This window comes from Sus scrofa, chromosome 13, assembly GCF_000003025.6.
Source record: "Sus scrofa isolate TJ Tabasco breed Duroc chromosome 13, Sscrofa11.1, whole genome shotgun sequence".
In the NCBI taxonomy this organism is placed as follows: domain Eukaryota; kingdom Metazoa; phylum Chordata; class Mammalia; order Artiodactyla; family Suidae; genus Sus; species Sus scrofa.
Genome location: NC_010455.5, coordinates 206,137,416 through 206,152,146, shown reverse-complemented (window position 1 = coordinate 206,152,146; position 14,731 = coordinate 206,137,416). Strand labels below are relative to the sequence as shown.

The 14,731-nt window shown below is 56.8% G+C and overlaps 1 protein-coding gene across 1 annotated transcript; it reads right to left on the bottom strand.

Annotated features, from left to right (window-relative positions):
- Window positions 1,671-14,731, bottom strand: LOC110256373 (collagen alpha-1(I) chain-like). The gene is made up of 5 exons (XM_021069856.1): window positions 14,571-14,731; window positions 12,576-12,792; window positions 2,368-2,814; window positions 2,184-2,249; window positions 1,671-2,111 (listed from the first exon to the last, which is right to left on the bottom strand). The coding sequence occupies exons 1-5, from the start codon at window positions 14,729-14,731 to the stop codon at window positions 1,671-1,673; spliced, it is 1,332 nt and encodes a 443-aa protein (XP_020925515.1).

Sequence of the window (14,731 nt, the reverse complement as noted above, 5' to 3'; positions counted from 1 at the left end):
GTAACCTGCTACTAAGCGAGCTAACAAAGAGCGTGAAGGAAACCTGCCCAGTCTGGCTCAGTAGTTTCACAACTGTATTTGAGGGTAACAGCTTCTCTTCTAGATGCTACTTTCTCCTTCCTAAACTGTCCGAGGAGGAGTCTGAGCCAGCACAGAAAAAGGCCCCTGGGGCGGGCTGTGCATCTCTCTAGAAGTTTCAAGGTTATTTCTACAACAGTGTGAATTAGTTTGCAACAAAAGTGAAAGTTACAACTAGAATGTTACTATTCAAGCTGTACCTTTCACTGGTCCTAAGTAGTACTTTTCTAACGTGACAATAGGCTGATACAAAGATGTAAATGTGTGCAACACATAGGGACAAGAATCCAACAAAATGTCTTTACACCCAGAATCATTAACTATGCAGCGCTGACACGTAAACCACCAGCACAGAATGTTAATCCTTCAAGTCATAGTTCACCTACTCTATTTCCTAGTTCTAACTCCCACTTCTTAATCCCTCAGGCAGGAAGCTTCCTTGCACAGCTGCCTCAGAAAACACCGTGGCAGTCATTACCACACCACGGGGCATCCTGGATTCAACCAAATACTGTCATTAAAAGATCCACGTATCACTCTCCATGCTCGGTTAATTAAGAAAGTGATGAAAGGCAGATTCGAGCCCGTCTGCCATCTTCCAAATCCATGTACAACCACATGTGAGAGCATCCCCAATACCTGCACTGGCAACACTTCACCAAACAATTCTTCCATATATTACAGAAAATATTATGCACTATGTACACCCTTTTTCAATATGTCAGGAAAAATCATATACTTATACCCAACCAAGCTGAGAGTGCCGCATCTACCTTAAAGTGGAAAGTACTCACTTCCTTCGGAAAAGCCAGTAGCTTTCACTGAAAGCTAAATCTTAGAATCTCTAGGAATAACTATAACCCCCTTACATAGGGCAAACGTATTCTGGATGGCTGCAAGTCCCCGATCAAGTCTGCCCATTGCTCATCTGCGTGGGGAGGGCTCCTTCCCTTCCACCCCACAAGTACCGACTTCTGCCCTCACCCCCGCCGGACCCCCTGCCCAGGAGCACGTGCTAAGACGCATTTTCGAGTCAAACATCACAAAGGAGAGCCTAACTGGCTGAAGCTCAGAACCACTAAGAAAACAGGGCGTTTCAACAGCCACTACGATGAAATAAAGCAGACTCAACTTTTCCTGATTTTTCTGAAGTGACTCACGATCTCTTTCTAAAGGAATGTGAAATTCCAGCCAGCGGCCAGACCATGCCCCACACGTCCAGGCACCTATTTCAAATTAGCCCTTTATTATTCGCCATGCATTTGTAACTCATTCCAGAAACCGGGCGCCCAGGCCCTGGAGCAGGAAGGCAAGCCCACCCGGCTCCCTGCCGGCGCCGCCTGCACAAGGCCCAACCCTCCGACCCCGCCGCCCCGGGAGCCCCGCAGCCAGAGGGCGCGGCGCCCCCGCCCCGAGCGGCCCCGCCGTCCACCGCCCGAACCCCGGGCCCGCGCGCCCCGCCGGCCCCGCCCCCGCGCTCCGGACGCCGGCCCCGCCCCCGCGCGCGCCCGCGCCGCCCCGCCCCCACCGCGCGCGCCCGCGCCCCCGCCCCCGCCCGCGCTGGGGCGCGCGCCGCACTCCGAGAGGGACGGTTAGGAGCGCGCGTCTCGCGGCGGGCCCCGCGCGGCGGCGGCAGCGGCGGCGGCGCCTTCCAGAAATTTCCGCGTCCCAAAGCCCACACCGAAAAACAAGCGGGGCGCGCGCCCACGCCGGCCCGGCGGACAGCGCCCCTCCCCGCGGCCTCGGCTCCCCTCCCCCACCCGCGCCCCCTCCCCGCCCCCTGCCCCGGGCGGCGGGTCCGGCGCGGCCCTCCCGGGCGGTGGCGGCCCGCGGAGACCCAGGCGGCGGCGGCGGGGCGGCGGCCGCGGCGCCTGCGGGCCGGCGTGATTGATAGGGACGGGGCGGCGGAGCGGCGGCGGCGGCGGAGCGGTTGAGTGACAGCTTACCTGGGTGCCAATCTTCATCACACTGACAAGCGGCTGCAGCAATCGGGACCCGCAGTGCCGCGCCCGCGTCCAACCGTCACGCCGACGCTGGGCCACGCGACACAGCCTCGCTCAATGGGAGGAGGGCGACGCCGACGCGCGCCGCATCAATATTCACACAGGGGGCGGGGCCTTCGGGTCCAGGGCCCCGCCCCGCCCCTGCGCCGCCGCGGCGGGGGGCGTGGCCTGCGCGCCGGGGGCGGAGAGTGGGCCGGGGGCGGGCGATAGCCGGCCCCGCCCCCGCCTCGCGCCCCAGTCAGGCCCCGCCCCACGCCGCTGCGCGGCGGCGTGAGGAGCGGCCCACCCCGCAGGCCGCGATCCCCGCCTCACCGCTGTGCAGCTGGGGGCGTGGCCTGTGCGCCACGCCCCCTTTGTTCGCCCCTCCGCGGCGGATGGAGGAGCGGACTCGGGTGGGCGAAACCATCCGCGGAGGTCCGGCGGGGAGGCTAGCCGTACCATACGCGGGAGGCGACGCTGGGCCGCCTCCGCGCATCTCGGTGCTGCGGGGTCCGGCCAGCCCCGGGCTGCCTTCGGAGGCCGGGCCACGCGAGCAGCCGGCGTCCAGTCCCCTACTGTGCGCGGAGCCCCCTTTGTGTGCAGGCCCGCAGCAGCCCCCCCCATCTTCTTCCCGGCAGGCGCGCACGTGCGCCCCAAGCGCGGTGGCGGTGCCTAGCGACCAGCCTGACTCCGGGCGCGCTCGGCCCGGGGCCGGCTCCCCGCGGTGCTGCGAGCATGCCTCTGGTCGGGTGCTCTGCTCTCAATGTACCTGTCCCCGGTGACCCGGGCAGGCCCCGTCTCAGGGCGGCCCGGAAAGTGTGGTCTGTATTTCAAGGCGCCCGTGGGTCCCGCCGGTGGCCTTACCCTCCAAGACGTTAAGGGAAGGGCAACACCTTCCCTAACGCAGAGGCAGAGGGGCTCCTCCTGGGAGGGATCGCCGTAGGGGGACCATACACACCTCGCAGAAGGGCTCCGCGCTGCCCGGGGAAGAAGCTGACCCGGGACTCGTGGCTGGAGGCTGCCTGGGGTAGGTTCGGTCGTGAAGAGCCTGGGAGGACCTCCCTCCCAAGTCTTCAGGGCTCCACAAACACCATGAAGCCCCAGGCCGTCTCTGGCCCTGCGGAACTGCGTTTTCCAGAGAAGGTTGTAGCAGCGCCTGGGCGAGGAGGAGGCACGGATAGTGGAAAGTTGGAGAGGACGCCAAAAACTCAGTGCTGCAGCCCGGCTACATACATATGCAGGGTCCAGTGCAAAATGGAAATGCCGAGTTCCCGTCGTGGCGCAGCGGAAACGAACCCGACTAGGAACCGTGAGGTTGAGGGTTCGATCTCTGGCCTCGCTCAGTGGGTTGAGGATCCGGTGTTGCCGTGAGCTGTGGTGTAGGTCACAGATGTGGCTTGGACCCTGCATTGCTGTGGCTGTGATGTAGGCTGGCAGCTGTAGCTCCGATTCTACCCCTAGCCTGGGCACCTCCATATGAGGGTGTGGCCCTAAAAAACAAAATAAATCAATAAATAAAAATTTTAAATCATTGCAATTCTCACTTAAAATAATAATAATAAAAAAAAAACAATGAAAATGCAAGGCCCCTTGTTCCAAAGTTATTAAGAATTTTAAGACGGGGACAGCAGAGCATTAAACCAAGTGAGAGCCCCAACCAACTACACTGCTCACCAGCATCCGGAAGCCGGCCCTGGCCTCACTGGCCTCCCCCTAGTCCTGGCTCTGGGCTGAAACTTTCATCTGGTTCCCAGGGAGCAGGTCTACGACCAGGAGGCCTGGATGTGTGCAGCAGCCCAGTCCACGTCCCGGGCAGGTGAGGCCCAGACCCAGCACCCCCGGGCTGGTGGCCGCAGTCCACTTTCCTTGTCCTTGTTGGGCCGCCTCCAGAAAAGAGAAGGGGCTAGAAGCCCTGTTCGTGGTGACCGCCAGATCTGTGGCCCTGAGGTTCAAACACGTGAGAATACTCTTTAGGAAAAATAATTCAAAATTACGCAGAAACGGGGTCTCCAAGGGCGAAGCTTCCTTTATTTTTATTTCTTTCTTTTTTTTTTTTTTTTTGTCTTTTTTGCTATTTCTTGGGCTGCTCCCGCGGCATATGGAGGTTCCCAGGCTAGGGGTCGAATCGGAGCTGTAGCCACCGGCCTATGCCAGAGCCACAGCAACGTGGCATCTGAGCCGCGTCTGCAACCTACACCACAGCTCACGGCAACGCCGGATCATTAACCCACTGAACAAGGGCAGGGACCGAACCCGCAACCTCATGGTTCCCAGTCGGATTCGTTAACCACTGCGCCACAACGGGAACTCCTATTTTTATTTCTTCAGTGCTTTTTATTTTTTGCATTATAGTTGGTGCGAGGCTTCCTATGCTTCCCTTGTCTCTTCCCAAGGCTGCTCCCGCCCTCGTGCTGCGGGGTTTGGAGGGTGGCTTAATAACAGGAAAGCAACATTTGTGCACAACCAGCTCTTCTGGCTCTTTTCTTTCCAAATTCTTTTTAAAAGATTTTGCTACTATTTCCCCAAAGACCACATTTAGGTGTGTGAAGTAAAAAGCCACATAGTTATTCATAGAATGTCACTGCAAGACGGCAGGTGCTGCGAAGCTAGGAGGTGGGAGCAGTCAGCTAGGCGGAGGAGGTCCCACAGTGAAAGGCAGAAAGAACTCTGCCAAGGTGCCAGCCAGCCCGAAGGAGCCCCCCTCTGTGCGCCCCCCGTCTCAAGCTGGAGGAGGTGGAAGAGTGTCGAAGAAAGGTAAGCCTTGGAGCCTTCCTGGCAGAGCTCAGGATCAGGTGCACAAAGCCTGCGGCCCCCAGGAGCGGGTGCAAGGTGCTGCATTTTATGCAAACGATAACGGGGTGAAGCCTAGAAACGGTGGGGGGAGGCAAGGCCTGGGCTGTGCTTAGAGGATGGCTGGGATCTGGGGCTTCGGTAAGAAAATGACCCAAAGGTAAGGACAAGTCTCTTGGCTTGTTACAGCGGCCAGTGTGCATGCTTTGGTTTGTAAAGAGGACCGGGGGCTGGAAGTCACCAGCGAGGAGGAGTAGGGGACGATCCTTTTAAATATGTGCGTCAGGCCACATCACTGCTGTGCTCAGCCCCTTTAAGAGCTTCCCATCTCATTCTCAGTAAAAGCAAAGTCCGTATGCCGTGCCCCCAGGGGTCGCCACCATCTCCCCCCGACACCCAGCACCTCTGTGCTTAGCTCCGACCACGCTTCCCTGCACCCACTCTGTTCCAGTCTGCCTCCTTGCTGTTCCTTGCTCCTGCCAAGCACGAGTCAGCCCCAGGGCCTTTGCACTGCCTATTCCCTGGACTTGAAGCACTCTTCCCCAAGGTAACTTCATGGTCCCTCCGTAAAGTCTTTCTCAACATCACTTTCTGTAAAGAGATTTAAAGAGCTCCCGTTGTGGCGCAGTGGTAACGAGCCCAACTAGTATCCATGAGGATGCAGCTTCGATCCCTGGCCTCACTCAGTGGGTTCAAGATCCAGCCTTGCTGTGGCTGTGGTGTAGGCCGGCAGCTACAGCTCCCATTCAGTCCCTTGCCTGGGAACTTCCATGTGCCTCTGGTAAGGCCCTAAAAAGATTTTAAAAATAAAACTAAAGAGGTTTAAAATTGCTAACTCCCAACCCATTCCAGGTTCTCACCCAGCTTCCTCTTCCACGTGTAGATTCATGTAACATACGACATAACTGTATAACCACGCAGCTTATTTTGTCTGTCTATCATCCAACACTCCCCACCTACACATAAACATTAGAATTCACCTCCAGGAGAGCAAGAATTTGACTCTATTTTGGTCACTGGTGGATGCCGAGCACCTGTGCCTGGAGAGTGAATATTCGTTGACTGCATGAACAAGTGTTTTTAAGATGAGCTAATCTATTGCTGAGTAACAGCTTATCACAAACTTAGTGTCTGAAAACTAAGTTTTCTCTGGGTCAGGAATCTGGTGGGTGTGACGTGACTAGGTCCTCTGCCTCAGGACCTGTCACCAGTGGCCATCAGGGCTGGGGTCTCATTTGAAGGCTTGACTGGGAAGGATCCATTCCCAAGCTCACGTGGTTGTGGACAGATGGACCAAGGGCCTCAGCTCCTTGCTGCTTGCTGGCTGTCACCTGGAGGCCCCTTCAGTTTTCGAACACGTGGGCTGCTCGGTAGAACACGGCAGCTGGCTCCATCACAGCCAGCAAGGAAGAGAGTCTGCCAGGAAGACAGAAGTTAAGGTGTCACGTAAAGTAATTCCAGAAGCATCTTCCCATCACCTACATCTATTCTGCTGTTTAGAAGCAAGTCTCAGAGTTCCCATCGTGCGCAGCGGAAACGAATCTGATTAGGAACCGTGAGGTTGTGGGTTTGATCCCTGGCCTTGCTCAGTGGGTTAAGAATCTGGCGTGGCTGTGAGCTGTGGTGTAGGCCACAGATGTGGCTCGGATCTGACATGGCTGTGGCGGAGGCTGGCAGCTACAGCTCTGATTTGACCCCTATCCTGGGAAGCTCCATGTGCTGCAGGTGCAACCCTAAAAAGCAGGAAAAAAAAAAAAAAAAGGAGCAAGCCTCAGGTGCTGCCCACACACGGGGTGGGCAGGGGGTCGTCAGGAAGACAGGGGCACCCGGAAGAGAGGATCCCTGGGGACCGTCTTGGACCCACCCACGTGGCACTTTCCTTTTCTGTGTAAGAGAGACCCCTTTCGTGTTGTGGTCAGAAGAGCCCGGGACTCGCAGCCCACGGCGCTGGGCGTGGAGTCTGGCTCTGCTCCTGACCATGTGACCGGGCATGAGGCCACGTCACCTCCCGGTGCAGCTCCCATGTTCAGGGGGGCAACCACGCATCTCTCCCTCGGGGGAGTGCCCGTGTGTGTGCCCGGGGCCAAGAGGACCACCCGCAGCTCTTCAGAGCCAAGCCTCAGTTTTCTCAAGAGGACGGTTCCAACCATGAAGTCCCTAAAAGACCCTGCCCCCACCAGTGACCCTGCTTCCTCCAGGAACCCCAAACGGTGAATCAGGGAAGTGGCGCCGCAGCCAATGTGAACAACGATGTCAGGGTTCCCGTGTGGCTCAGCAGGTTAAGAACCTGACACGGTCTCCAAGAGGACACAGGTTCAATCCCTGGCTTCGCTCAGTGGGTTGAGGACCTGGCCTTGCCATGAGCCGTGGTGCAGGCCACAGACATTGTTTGGATTTGGCGTGGCTGTGGCTGTGGCGTAGGCCGGCCGCTGCAGCTCCAATTTGACCGCTGGCCCGGAAACTTCCATACGCCGCGGGTGTGGCTATAAAAAGAACAGAATAATAACGTCAACCAAAGAAAGAATCGTGACCCCCGGCCGACAGGCCGTCAGCAGGAGGCGGGCACCTTCCGGAGCGCATTCGGTGATGAAGGAGCTGGTAGGAGGTGGCGGCCCGTTCAAAGGAGGATATGCAAGAAGAGGCACCTGCACAGGCAGGAACTTGCAAGTTGGGCAAGCCTGGCTTTGGGTGGGAGGGCCCGGGGGGGCCAGGGGGCGAGGGCTCCCCCCACATAATTCATGGGCGAAAGCTATTTGCATCGTCATCCGTTCTCTACACCTCAGCCCGTAAAATGGCTCGGAGGCAAAGGCTGGCATCGCAGCCTGGAAGGGCGAGGGCTAAAGAGCGCGCTGTTTCCCGTGGGAGACGCCCCACAAACGTTTCAGCTGATTCCAGATGTGTAGGGCCGCAGGCCATGTGGTTTCCACAACTGAGAGTTCTTCCCTCAAGTCTGGAGGCCAGAAGTCCAAGACGAAGGGGTGAGCAGGGCTGGTTCCTTCTGAGGCTGTGATGGAGGAGCCGTCCCAGCCTCCCCCCAGCTCCTGGCGGTCTGCTGGCCGCATTGGGTGTTCCTCGGCCTGTAGAACTTGCGCCTTGATTTCTGCCTTCGTGGTGTCTCCATTTGTGTCCCCCTTTCCCTCTGATAAGCACCCCAGTCACGTTCGGTGAGGGCTCCCGCCCAGTTCTCCAAATACAATCACTGAGGTCCCGGGTTAGGACTCAGCGTATGAATTTTGAGGGAACATGATCCAAGCCTCACCAGGAAGTGCTAACCTGGAAACACAGCCAGGCAGGCAGAATTGGGGCGGGGGGCGGGGGTGGGGGTGGGGGCAGGGCCTGAGCTCTGGTCACAGTGCCAAACCTCGCCAGGTCCTGGCTGGGAGGGTCCCTTCCCCGTCCACCGGCCAGGGTGGCCCCAGGGCCATTTCACAATTGATGCCTGATCAGCACACATGCACACCAAGGCCTGTCCTGGCCCGTGGGCTTCAACCCTGCCACCAGAATGGTCCGGCCTCCTAGGGGTGACCCTTAGTAATTTGCAGTCTGCTCATCAGGAAAATGTTTATTGTGGGTGCGTTCTGGGAGGGCGCTCTGGTGGCCACTGTCTGCTGTGCCAGCCTGCTGGCCAGGCGTGCTCTTGCCAATTGAAATCAGGAATGTGAAACACCAATCAAAAAAGAAAAAAAGGAGTTCCCGTCGTGGCGCAGTGGTTAATGAATCCGACTAGGAACCGTGAGGTTGCGGGTTCGGTCCCTGCCCTTGCTCAGTGGGTTAACGATCCGGCGTTGCCGTGAGCTGTGGTGTAGGTTGCAGACGCGGCTCGGATCCCGCACTGCTGTGGCTCTGGCGTAGGCCGGTGGCTACAGCTCCAATTCAACCCCTAGCCTGGGAACCTCCATATGCCACGGGAGCGGCCCAAGAAATAGCAAAAAGAAAAAAAGTCAAAAAAAAAAAAAAAAATCAGGGAGTTCCCTGACAGTCTAGTGGTTACGACTCTGCACTCTCACCACTACATCCCAGGTTCAACCCCTGGTCTGGGAACTGAGGTCCCACGTCAAGCCCCTGAACGCTGCAGGTGGGGAGGGGGGGATCAGATGCTACAGCAAAAAGCCAGTTTCCTCTCAGGTTTAGCTAGACCTTTTATTAACCACGTTCTCAAACTGAGTCTTATTTATGTAAACAAATTTCCTGATGCCACCTCATATTTTAAGGCCGTGAAACCAAATTCCTTCTTATCATTTTCAGGCACCCAGAGCCTTCACTGAACTAAAGAACTGGTAAGACAGGATCTTGCCCTAGGTTTTTGCTACATTAAACTGTACCATCCAGTTTAAAAAAAAAAAAAGAGGGAGTTCCTGTCATGGCGCAGTGGAAACGAATCCACCTAGGAACCATGAAGTTGTGGGTTCGATCCCTGGCCTCGCTCAGTGGGTTAAGGATCTGGCGTTGCCGTGAGCTGTGTGGTGTAGGCCTGTGGCTACAGCTCCAATTCGACCCCTCGCCTGGGAATCTCCATATGCCGCGAGTGCGGCCCTAAAAAGACCAAAAAAAAAAAAGAATAAGAAGCACAGAAGGGAAGAACAAGAGTTGCTGGCTTTACCCCGACTGCACGGTCTTTGGCCAGCTTTGCCCGTGAAAGAGCTCTGTCCCAAGCACCTGCCCCGGGACAGCTGTGCTGATAGCACGAAGCTTGGCCCTGCGTCTCCTATTTCACAGCGGCCACCTCCCCCTGGCCGTGGGTCACACCCCGACAGCTGCCCACCCCTCAGATGGACCATGGGGTCTGGAGCTGGGGGCCCCCGAGGAGAGCCAGGCGGTGACTTTTGGAGCAGGACCAGAAGAGGCCTCCTTGGACCACATGGCTGCAAGTGGCACAGTGACCTGGCGACTCGCTTGCCACCCGTGACTTTCCAAAAGAAGCTGCTGCTTTAGTTTCCTTTGTGATGGGTCCGTTTCTAAATAAGGTTCATGGTCCAGAGGCATTGTCTGCAGTGTCGTTTATGTAAAAATCTGTTTCTCAGTGAAATTAGAAAAGTAACAAGGATGAAAGCTTTGGCAGGTCCCAGCTCACTTTGTTCTGATCTTGCAGGGAGTCCCAGAGATGGGTGGACAAAGTCTAGCTCTGCCCGAAGCTTCCAGCCCAGCTGGGCACCCACTTCCTGTTCTGAGAAACAGAACCAGTAAACAGAATCCAGCTCCTCTTTGGTGTTTGCTAGGGAGAGGGATCCGATTTCCACATTACATGAAGGCCCTGGCGCATTTCCCTCAGCGCAGTGTCCTCAGCACCCCTCCATGTGGTAGCCTGTGGCAGGATCTCCTTTTTTAGGGCTGAATACTATTCCAGAGTCTGGGTAGGCCACATCTCCTTTCTCCACTTGGCTTGTTTCCATCCCTTGGCCATTGTGAACAATGTTGCTGTACTCACAGATGGACCAGCATCTGAGTCCCTGCTTTTCATTCTTCCGGGTCTATACCCAGAAGTGGAATGGCGGGATCACATCGTAATTTGGTTTTTAATTTTTTGAGGAACTGCCATCCACTTGCCACCGTGGCCACATGATTTTACGTTCCCACCAGCAATGCGTGAGGACCTAACTTCTCCACATCTTTGTCACCACTTGGTGTTTTCTGCTTTTTGCCGATAGCCAGTCCCATGGGTGTGGGCTGGTAGCGGGGATTTTTTTTTTTTTTTTTTAATGGCTGCCCGTGCAGCATATGGAACTTCCTGGGCCAGGGGACGTGCTGTACGTCGGGGCCGTTGTGGTTATCTGGCTTATATGTAATAGCGTGTATCTGTTAACTCCAAACTCCTCATTTATACAAGTAGCTTTGGCGATGCTCATCCCTAAACAGGTCTGGGGGCCTCAGGACCTGGAGACCACACATGGAGAGGGCCTGGCTGGACATGCATGTCCCACAAAAGAATGTCTCCCTTGGAATGGGTTTCTTTCTTGCTTTTTTTTTTTTTTTTTTTGTCTTTTTTTAGGGCCACATTCATGGCATATGGAGGTTCCCAGGCTAGGGGTCCAGTCGGAGCTGTAGCCACCGGCTACACCACAGCCACAGCAACATGGGATCTGAGCCACATGTTCGAATTACACCACAGTCACAGCATGCCGGATCGTTAACCCACTGAGCGAGGCCAAGGATCGAACCCGCAACCTCATGGTTCCTAGTCAGATTCATTTCCACTGCGCCACAATGGGAGCTCCTGGAATGGATTTCTAGTGAGCTCTCACAGGACCTTTTCAGTGTTGTCCTTCCATCATTCACTTGCTTATTGACCTGCAATTGTGAGCGGACGAGGTACGAGGTCCTGGGTGGGTGTTTGGTGGTTCGTGGGAGCCCCCCTCTTTTTACTCTTGAGCAGAGTCTGCCTTTTACACCCTCCTCCAGGGCCCCTCACACCGCACCCTGGGACCTGTTCAAACATTGTCGCACAGTGTCTGCCCCCCGCCCCCCGCCATTCTCCAAATCACTTGATGCTGCAGTCCCACAAAGCAGCGCTTCAAAGAGTCTTTGCTGGGAGGTCACAGAGCCATGGAGCTGTGACAGCGACAGCCAGAGGGAGCAAGCCCGCAGGTGTGGTCAGGTGTTCGGGAATGTAGGATTTACATCATACAAAGTGCGTTCTCCACCCTGCTGGAGCTAAAGTACGAATCAGCGAGAGAGCTGGCATCCCCAGTACTCTGCGGTAGGGGGCACACCTGCCAGGCTGGCCGACCCCGCTTTGGCAGGTGTCAACTGCGCTGTAGCCCTGCCCTCGCCGGCGGTCCACACTGCAGAAGGACAGCCCCCGGCCCTCCCCCAGACCCCGTGGGTCTCAGTTCTGCCGTCCTGCTCTCTATCCTCCTCCCAGCGCCTCGTCTCAGTGGAATCGGGCAGTGCTTGTCCTTCGGTGCCTGGCTTATGCCACTGCACATGGTGTCCCCAGCTTTCCTCCGTGTTGTGGCCTGGCTCAGAACTTCCTTCCCCTTTAAAGCTGAATAATAACTTGCTGTTTTAAGAGAGAGAGAATTTCTCGACTAGGTCAATGAACGGTCAAAACCTGAGAACCCACGGTGGGGGGGGGGTGCAGCCGCGGAGGAGGCGGGGCTGCAGGGCAAGAGGAGGCTCCGGGTTCCGGGCAGACGGGGACTGGGCCTGAGCCAGGGTGCGCTTCCCATTTGAAGGGAGGGGCCAGCGTGCTCCGACAGGCTGAGGGAAGCACGAGAGGCGAGGACTGTGAGATGTCACAGCATGTGCAGCAGACACTGGGTGTGGGCTCAGCTTCCCCAGGCCGGGACAGGATTTCCTGGGCTTTGGTACCATGCGTCAACGTGGCTGGGCTGGGGTGCCCAGTTGAGTGGGTCAAACACCTGTCCAGATGCTGCTGGAGGGGATGTTTCAGATGAAGTCAGTGGATGAAAAGCAGAACACTGGCTGCAATGTGGGTGGGCCTCGTCCAATCAGGTGAAGGCTTTCAGAGAAAAGACAGGTTCTCTGTGGAGGGAGGAATTCTACCGGCAGACGGCTCACCAGAATTTCCAGCTTGCCAATCTCTGCAAATGTCAGGCTTGCCTGCACCCACATGGCACGAGCCGAATCCTTAAGGTCAATCTCTCTGTGTTTCTCTCTCTCTGGAGGCCCCTAAGATGCCCCTGTCTGTCCTATTTAGGCCCTCCTAATGGCACCAGGATAGCAGGCCGCGTTCATTTATTGACGGCATCATCTCCCCTCCCCTACCTGGACAGCCGTGTGGCCGTGAGACAACACTGGGAGGCCCGTGTCCAGGTTTCCCAGCTGGATGGCACCGCTGGGGCTCAGCCTCAGCCTCATGCCCTGTTCCTCTCCGCCCTCAGCAGCCAGGCTCCTTGGAAGGCTGCCCTCCTGCCGGCACAGGCCCTCGGGGCTCGACACTGCTGCTGGAGGGGCTCTGGCCACCTGCCTGGCTGAGGAGGAGCTGGGGGACCAGAGAGGATGCAGAACGGAGGTGGGGTGGGCTAGCTCCTCTGCCCCTCCCGTTGGCCAGCCTCTGCCGGGCCTGGGTCTCTGTGGCAGCCTGGGAAGGCTGATGATGGATGCCCAGAAAGGAGATCAAACGGGGAAAGCTTTTCTCATCTTCTTGCTCCTTGTTCCTGGCCGCTTTGCTGATCCTGCTGAAATGAATGTTTACACTCTCTCAAGACATTTGAGCACAGCGCGGCTGCTCCTACAGCATATTTTCAATGAGAAGACGGGAAAGAGAGGAGCAAGCCCGGGGGGCGGAGGGCTGGCCGGCAACGCGCGGCCCGTCGGACTGGGTGGCCTCTGGTTTGGCTGAGTCCGCGTAGGACATGACCTACAAATAAACGCACTTTTCTTGTGTGTAAGGGTGAGTCAGGATGGGTGGAAAGATGAAAGAACAGACTTTTTACCAGAAAACAGAAAGAGCTTACAAAATTAAAGCCCTGGGAGGAAGCTCTAGGTCCTGTCATGGGGAGGAAACTGGACAAGTCGAGGGCTTTGCCACGCGGTCCTGAGGCCCCGCCCTCGTCCCGGGCACACTCTTCACGCTTAATCCACGCCTTCAGTGCCAACAGGGAACACACACGTGTCCCGGTAAGGATTGACACGAGGCTTGTTGAACAAGGCGAGAGAATCACTTAGCGTCAGGCAAGCCTTTGCTGATTGTATAGAGACGTTCTCAAAGCTTTTTTTTTTATTTGTCTTTTTGCCATTTCTTGGGCCGCTCCTGCAGCACATGGAGGTTCCCAGGCTAGGGGTCTAATCGGAGCTATAGCTGCCAGCTTACGCCGGAGTCACAGCAACGTGGGATCCGAGCCACGTCTACAAACTACACCACAGCTCACAGCAATGCTGGATCCTTAACCCACTGAGCAAGGGCAGGGATTGAACACACAACCTCATGGTTCCTAGTCGGATTCGTTAACCACTGCGCCACAATGGGAACTCCGCTTTTTTTTTTTCTTTTTAAGGTGGCACCTGCGGCATATGGAGGTTCCCAGGCCAGGGGTCAAGTTGGAGCTGCCTCCGGGGCAGCTTGCCAGATCCAAGCCGCCTCTGCAAACTACGCCACACGTGTGGCAACGCCAGATCCTTGACCCACTGAGTGAGGCCAGGGATCAAACCTGCATCCTCAGAGACACCGTGTCGTGTTCTTAACCTGATGAGCCACAACCGAACTCCTCAAAACTTTTTTTTTGTCTTTCTAGGGCTACACAGACCTCCTCAAAGCTTTTTTTTTTCCCCTGTCCTTTTTAGGGCCGCGCCTGCGGCATATGGAGACGGAGACGTAGCCACTGGCCTACGCCAGAGCCACAGCAACACGGGCTCAAGCTGCATCTGCATCTATTTCCCATCCTTTTTCCCCTTACATAGTTTAAAACAAATCCCAGACATCGTGCCATTTCACAGGACACGTGTTGGTAATTCCACTTTCGAGGGAATCAGAGGCACGGAAAGTGTAGATTCTCACCCAAAATGGGGCCCTGAGTCTTTGGAGGGAGGGAGGTGCCAGACCCCGGTTGCTCTCCGTGCCAACGTGCTCCTGCACCCTGAAGCCACCGTCCACCCACGGATTTCCTCAGTCACGCGTCGCGCCCTGACCGCGCGCAGCATCGGCTGGGGCCGAGGGGCTCAAGCAGACTCACCGCAGGCTCCTCTCGGTCCCGTGTGTGGACGCAGCCCTGAGCTCCTGAGAGCAGACACGGAGTCCCTCTGAAGCAGGAGCCGAATTACATCCGCTCAGGAGGACGCTGCTCAACCACAAACGCGCAGAGCGTGAAGGACGACCGCGGGGCCCCCCGTCCCCCAGCGGCCCCGAGGTACTTGCTTTCATTGTTGCATCGGCCGCACCAGCGTTCCAGGGAGAGCGAGGAGCCCCAGGTCCCCGCAGGCAT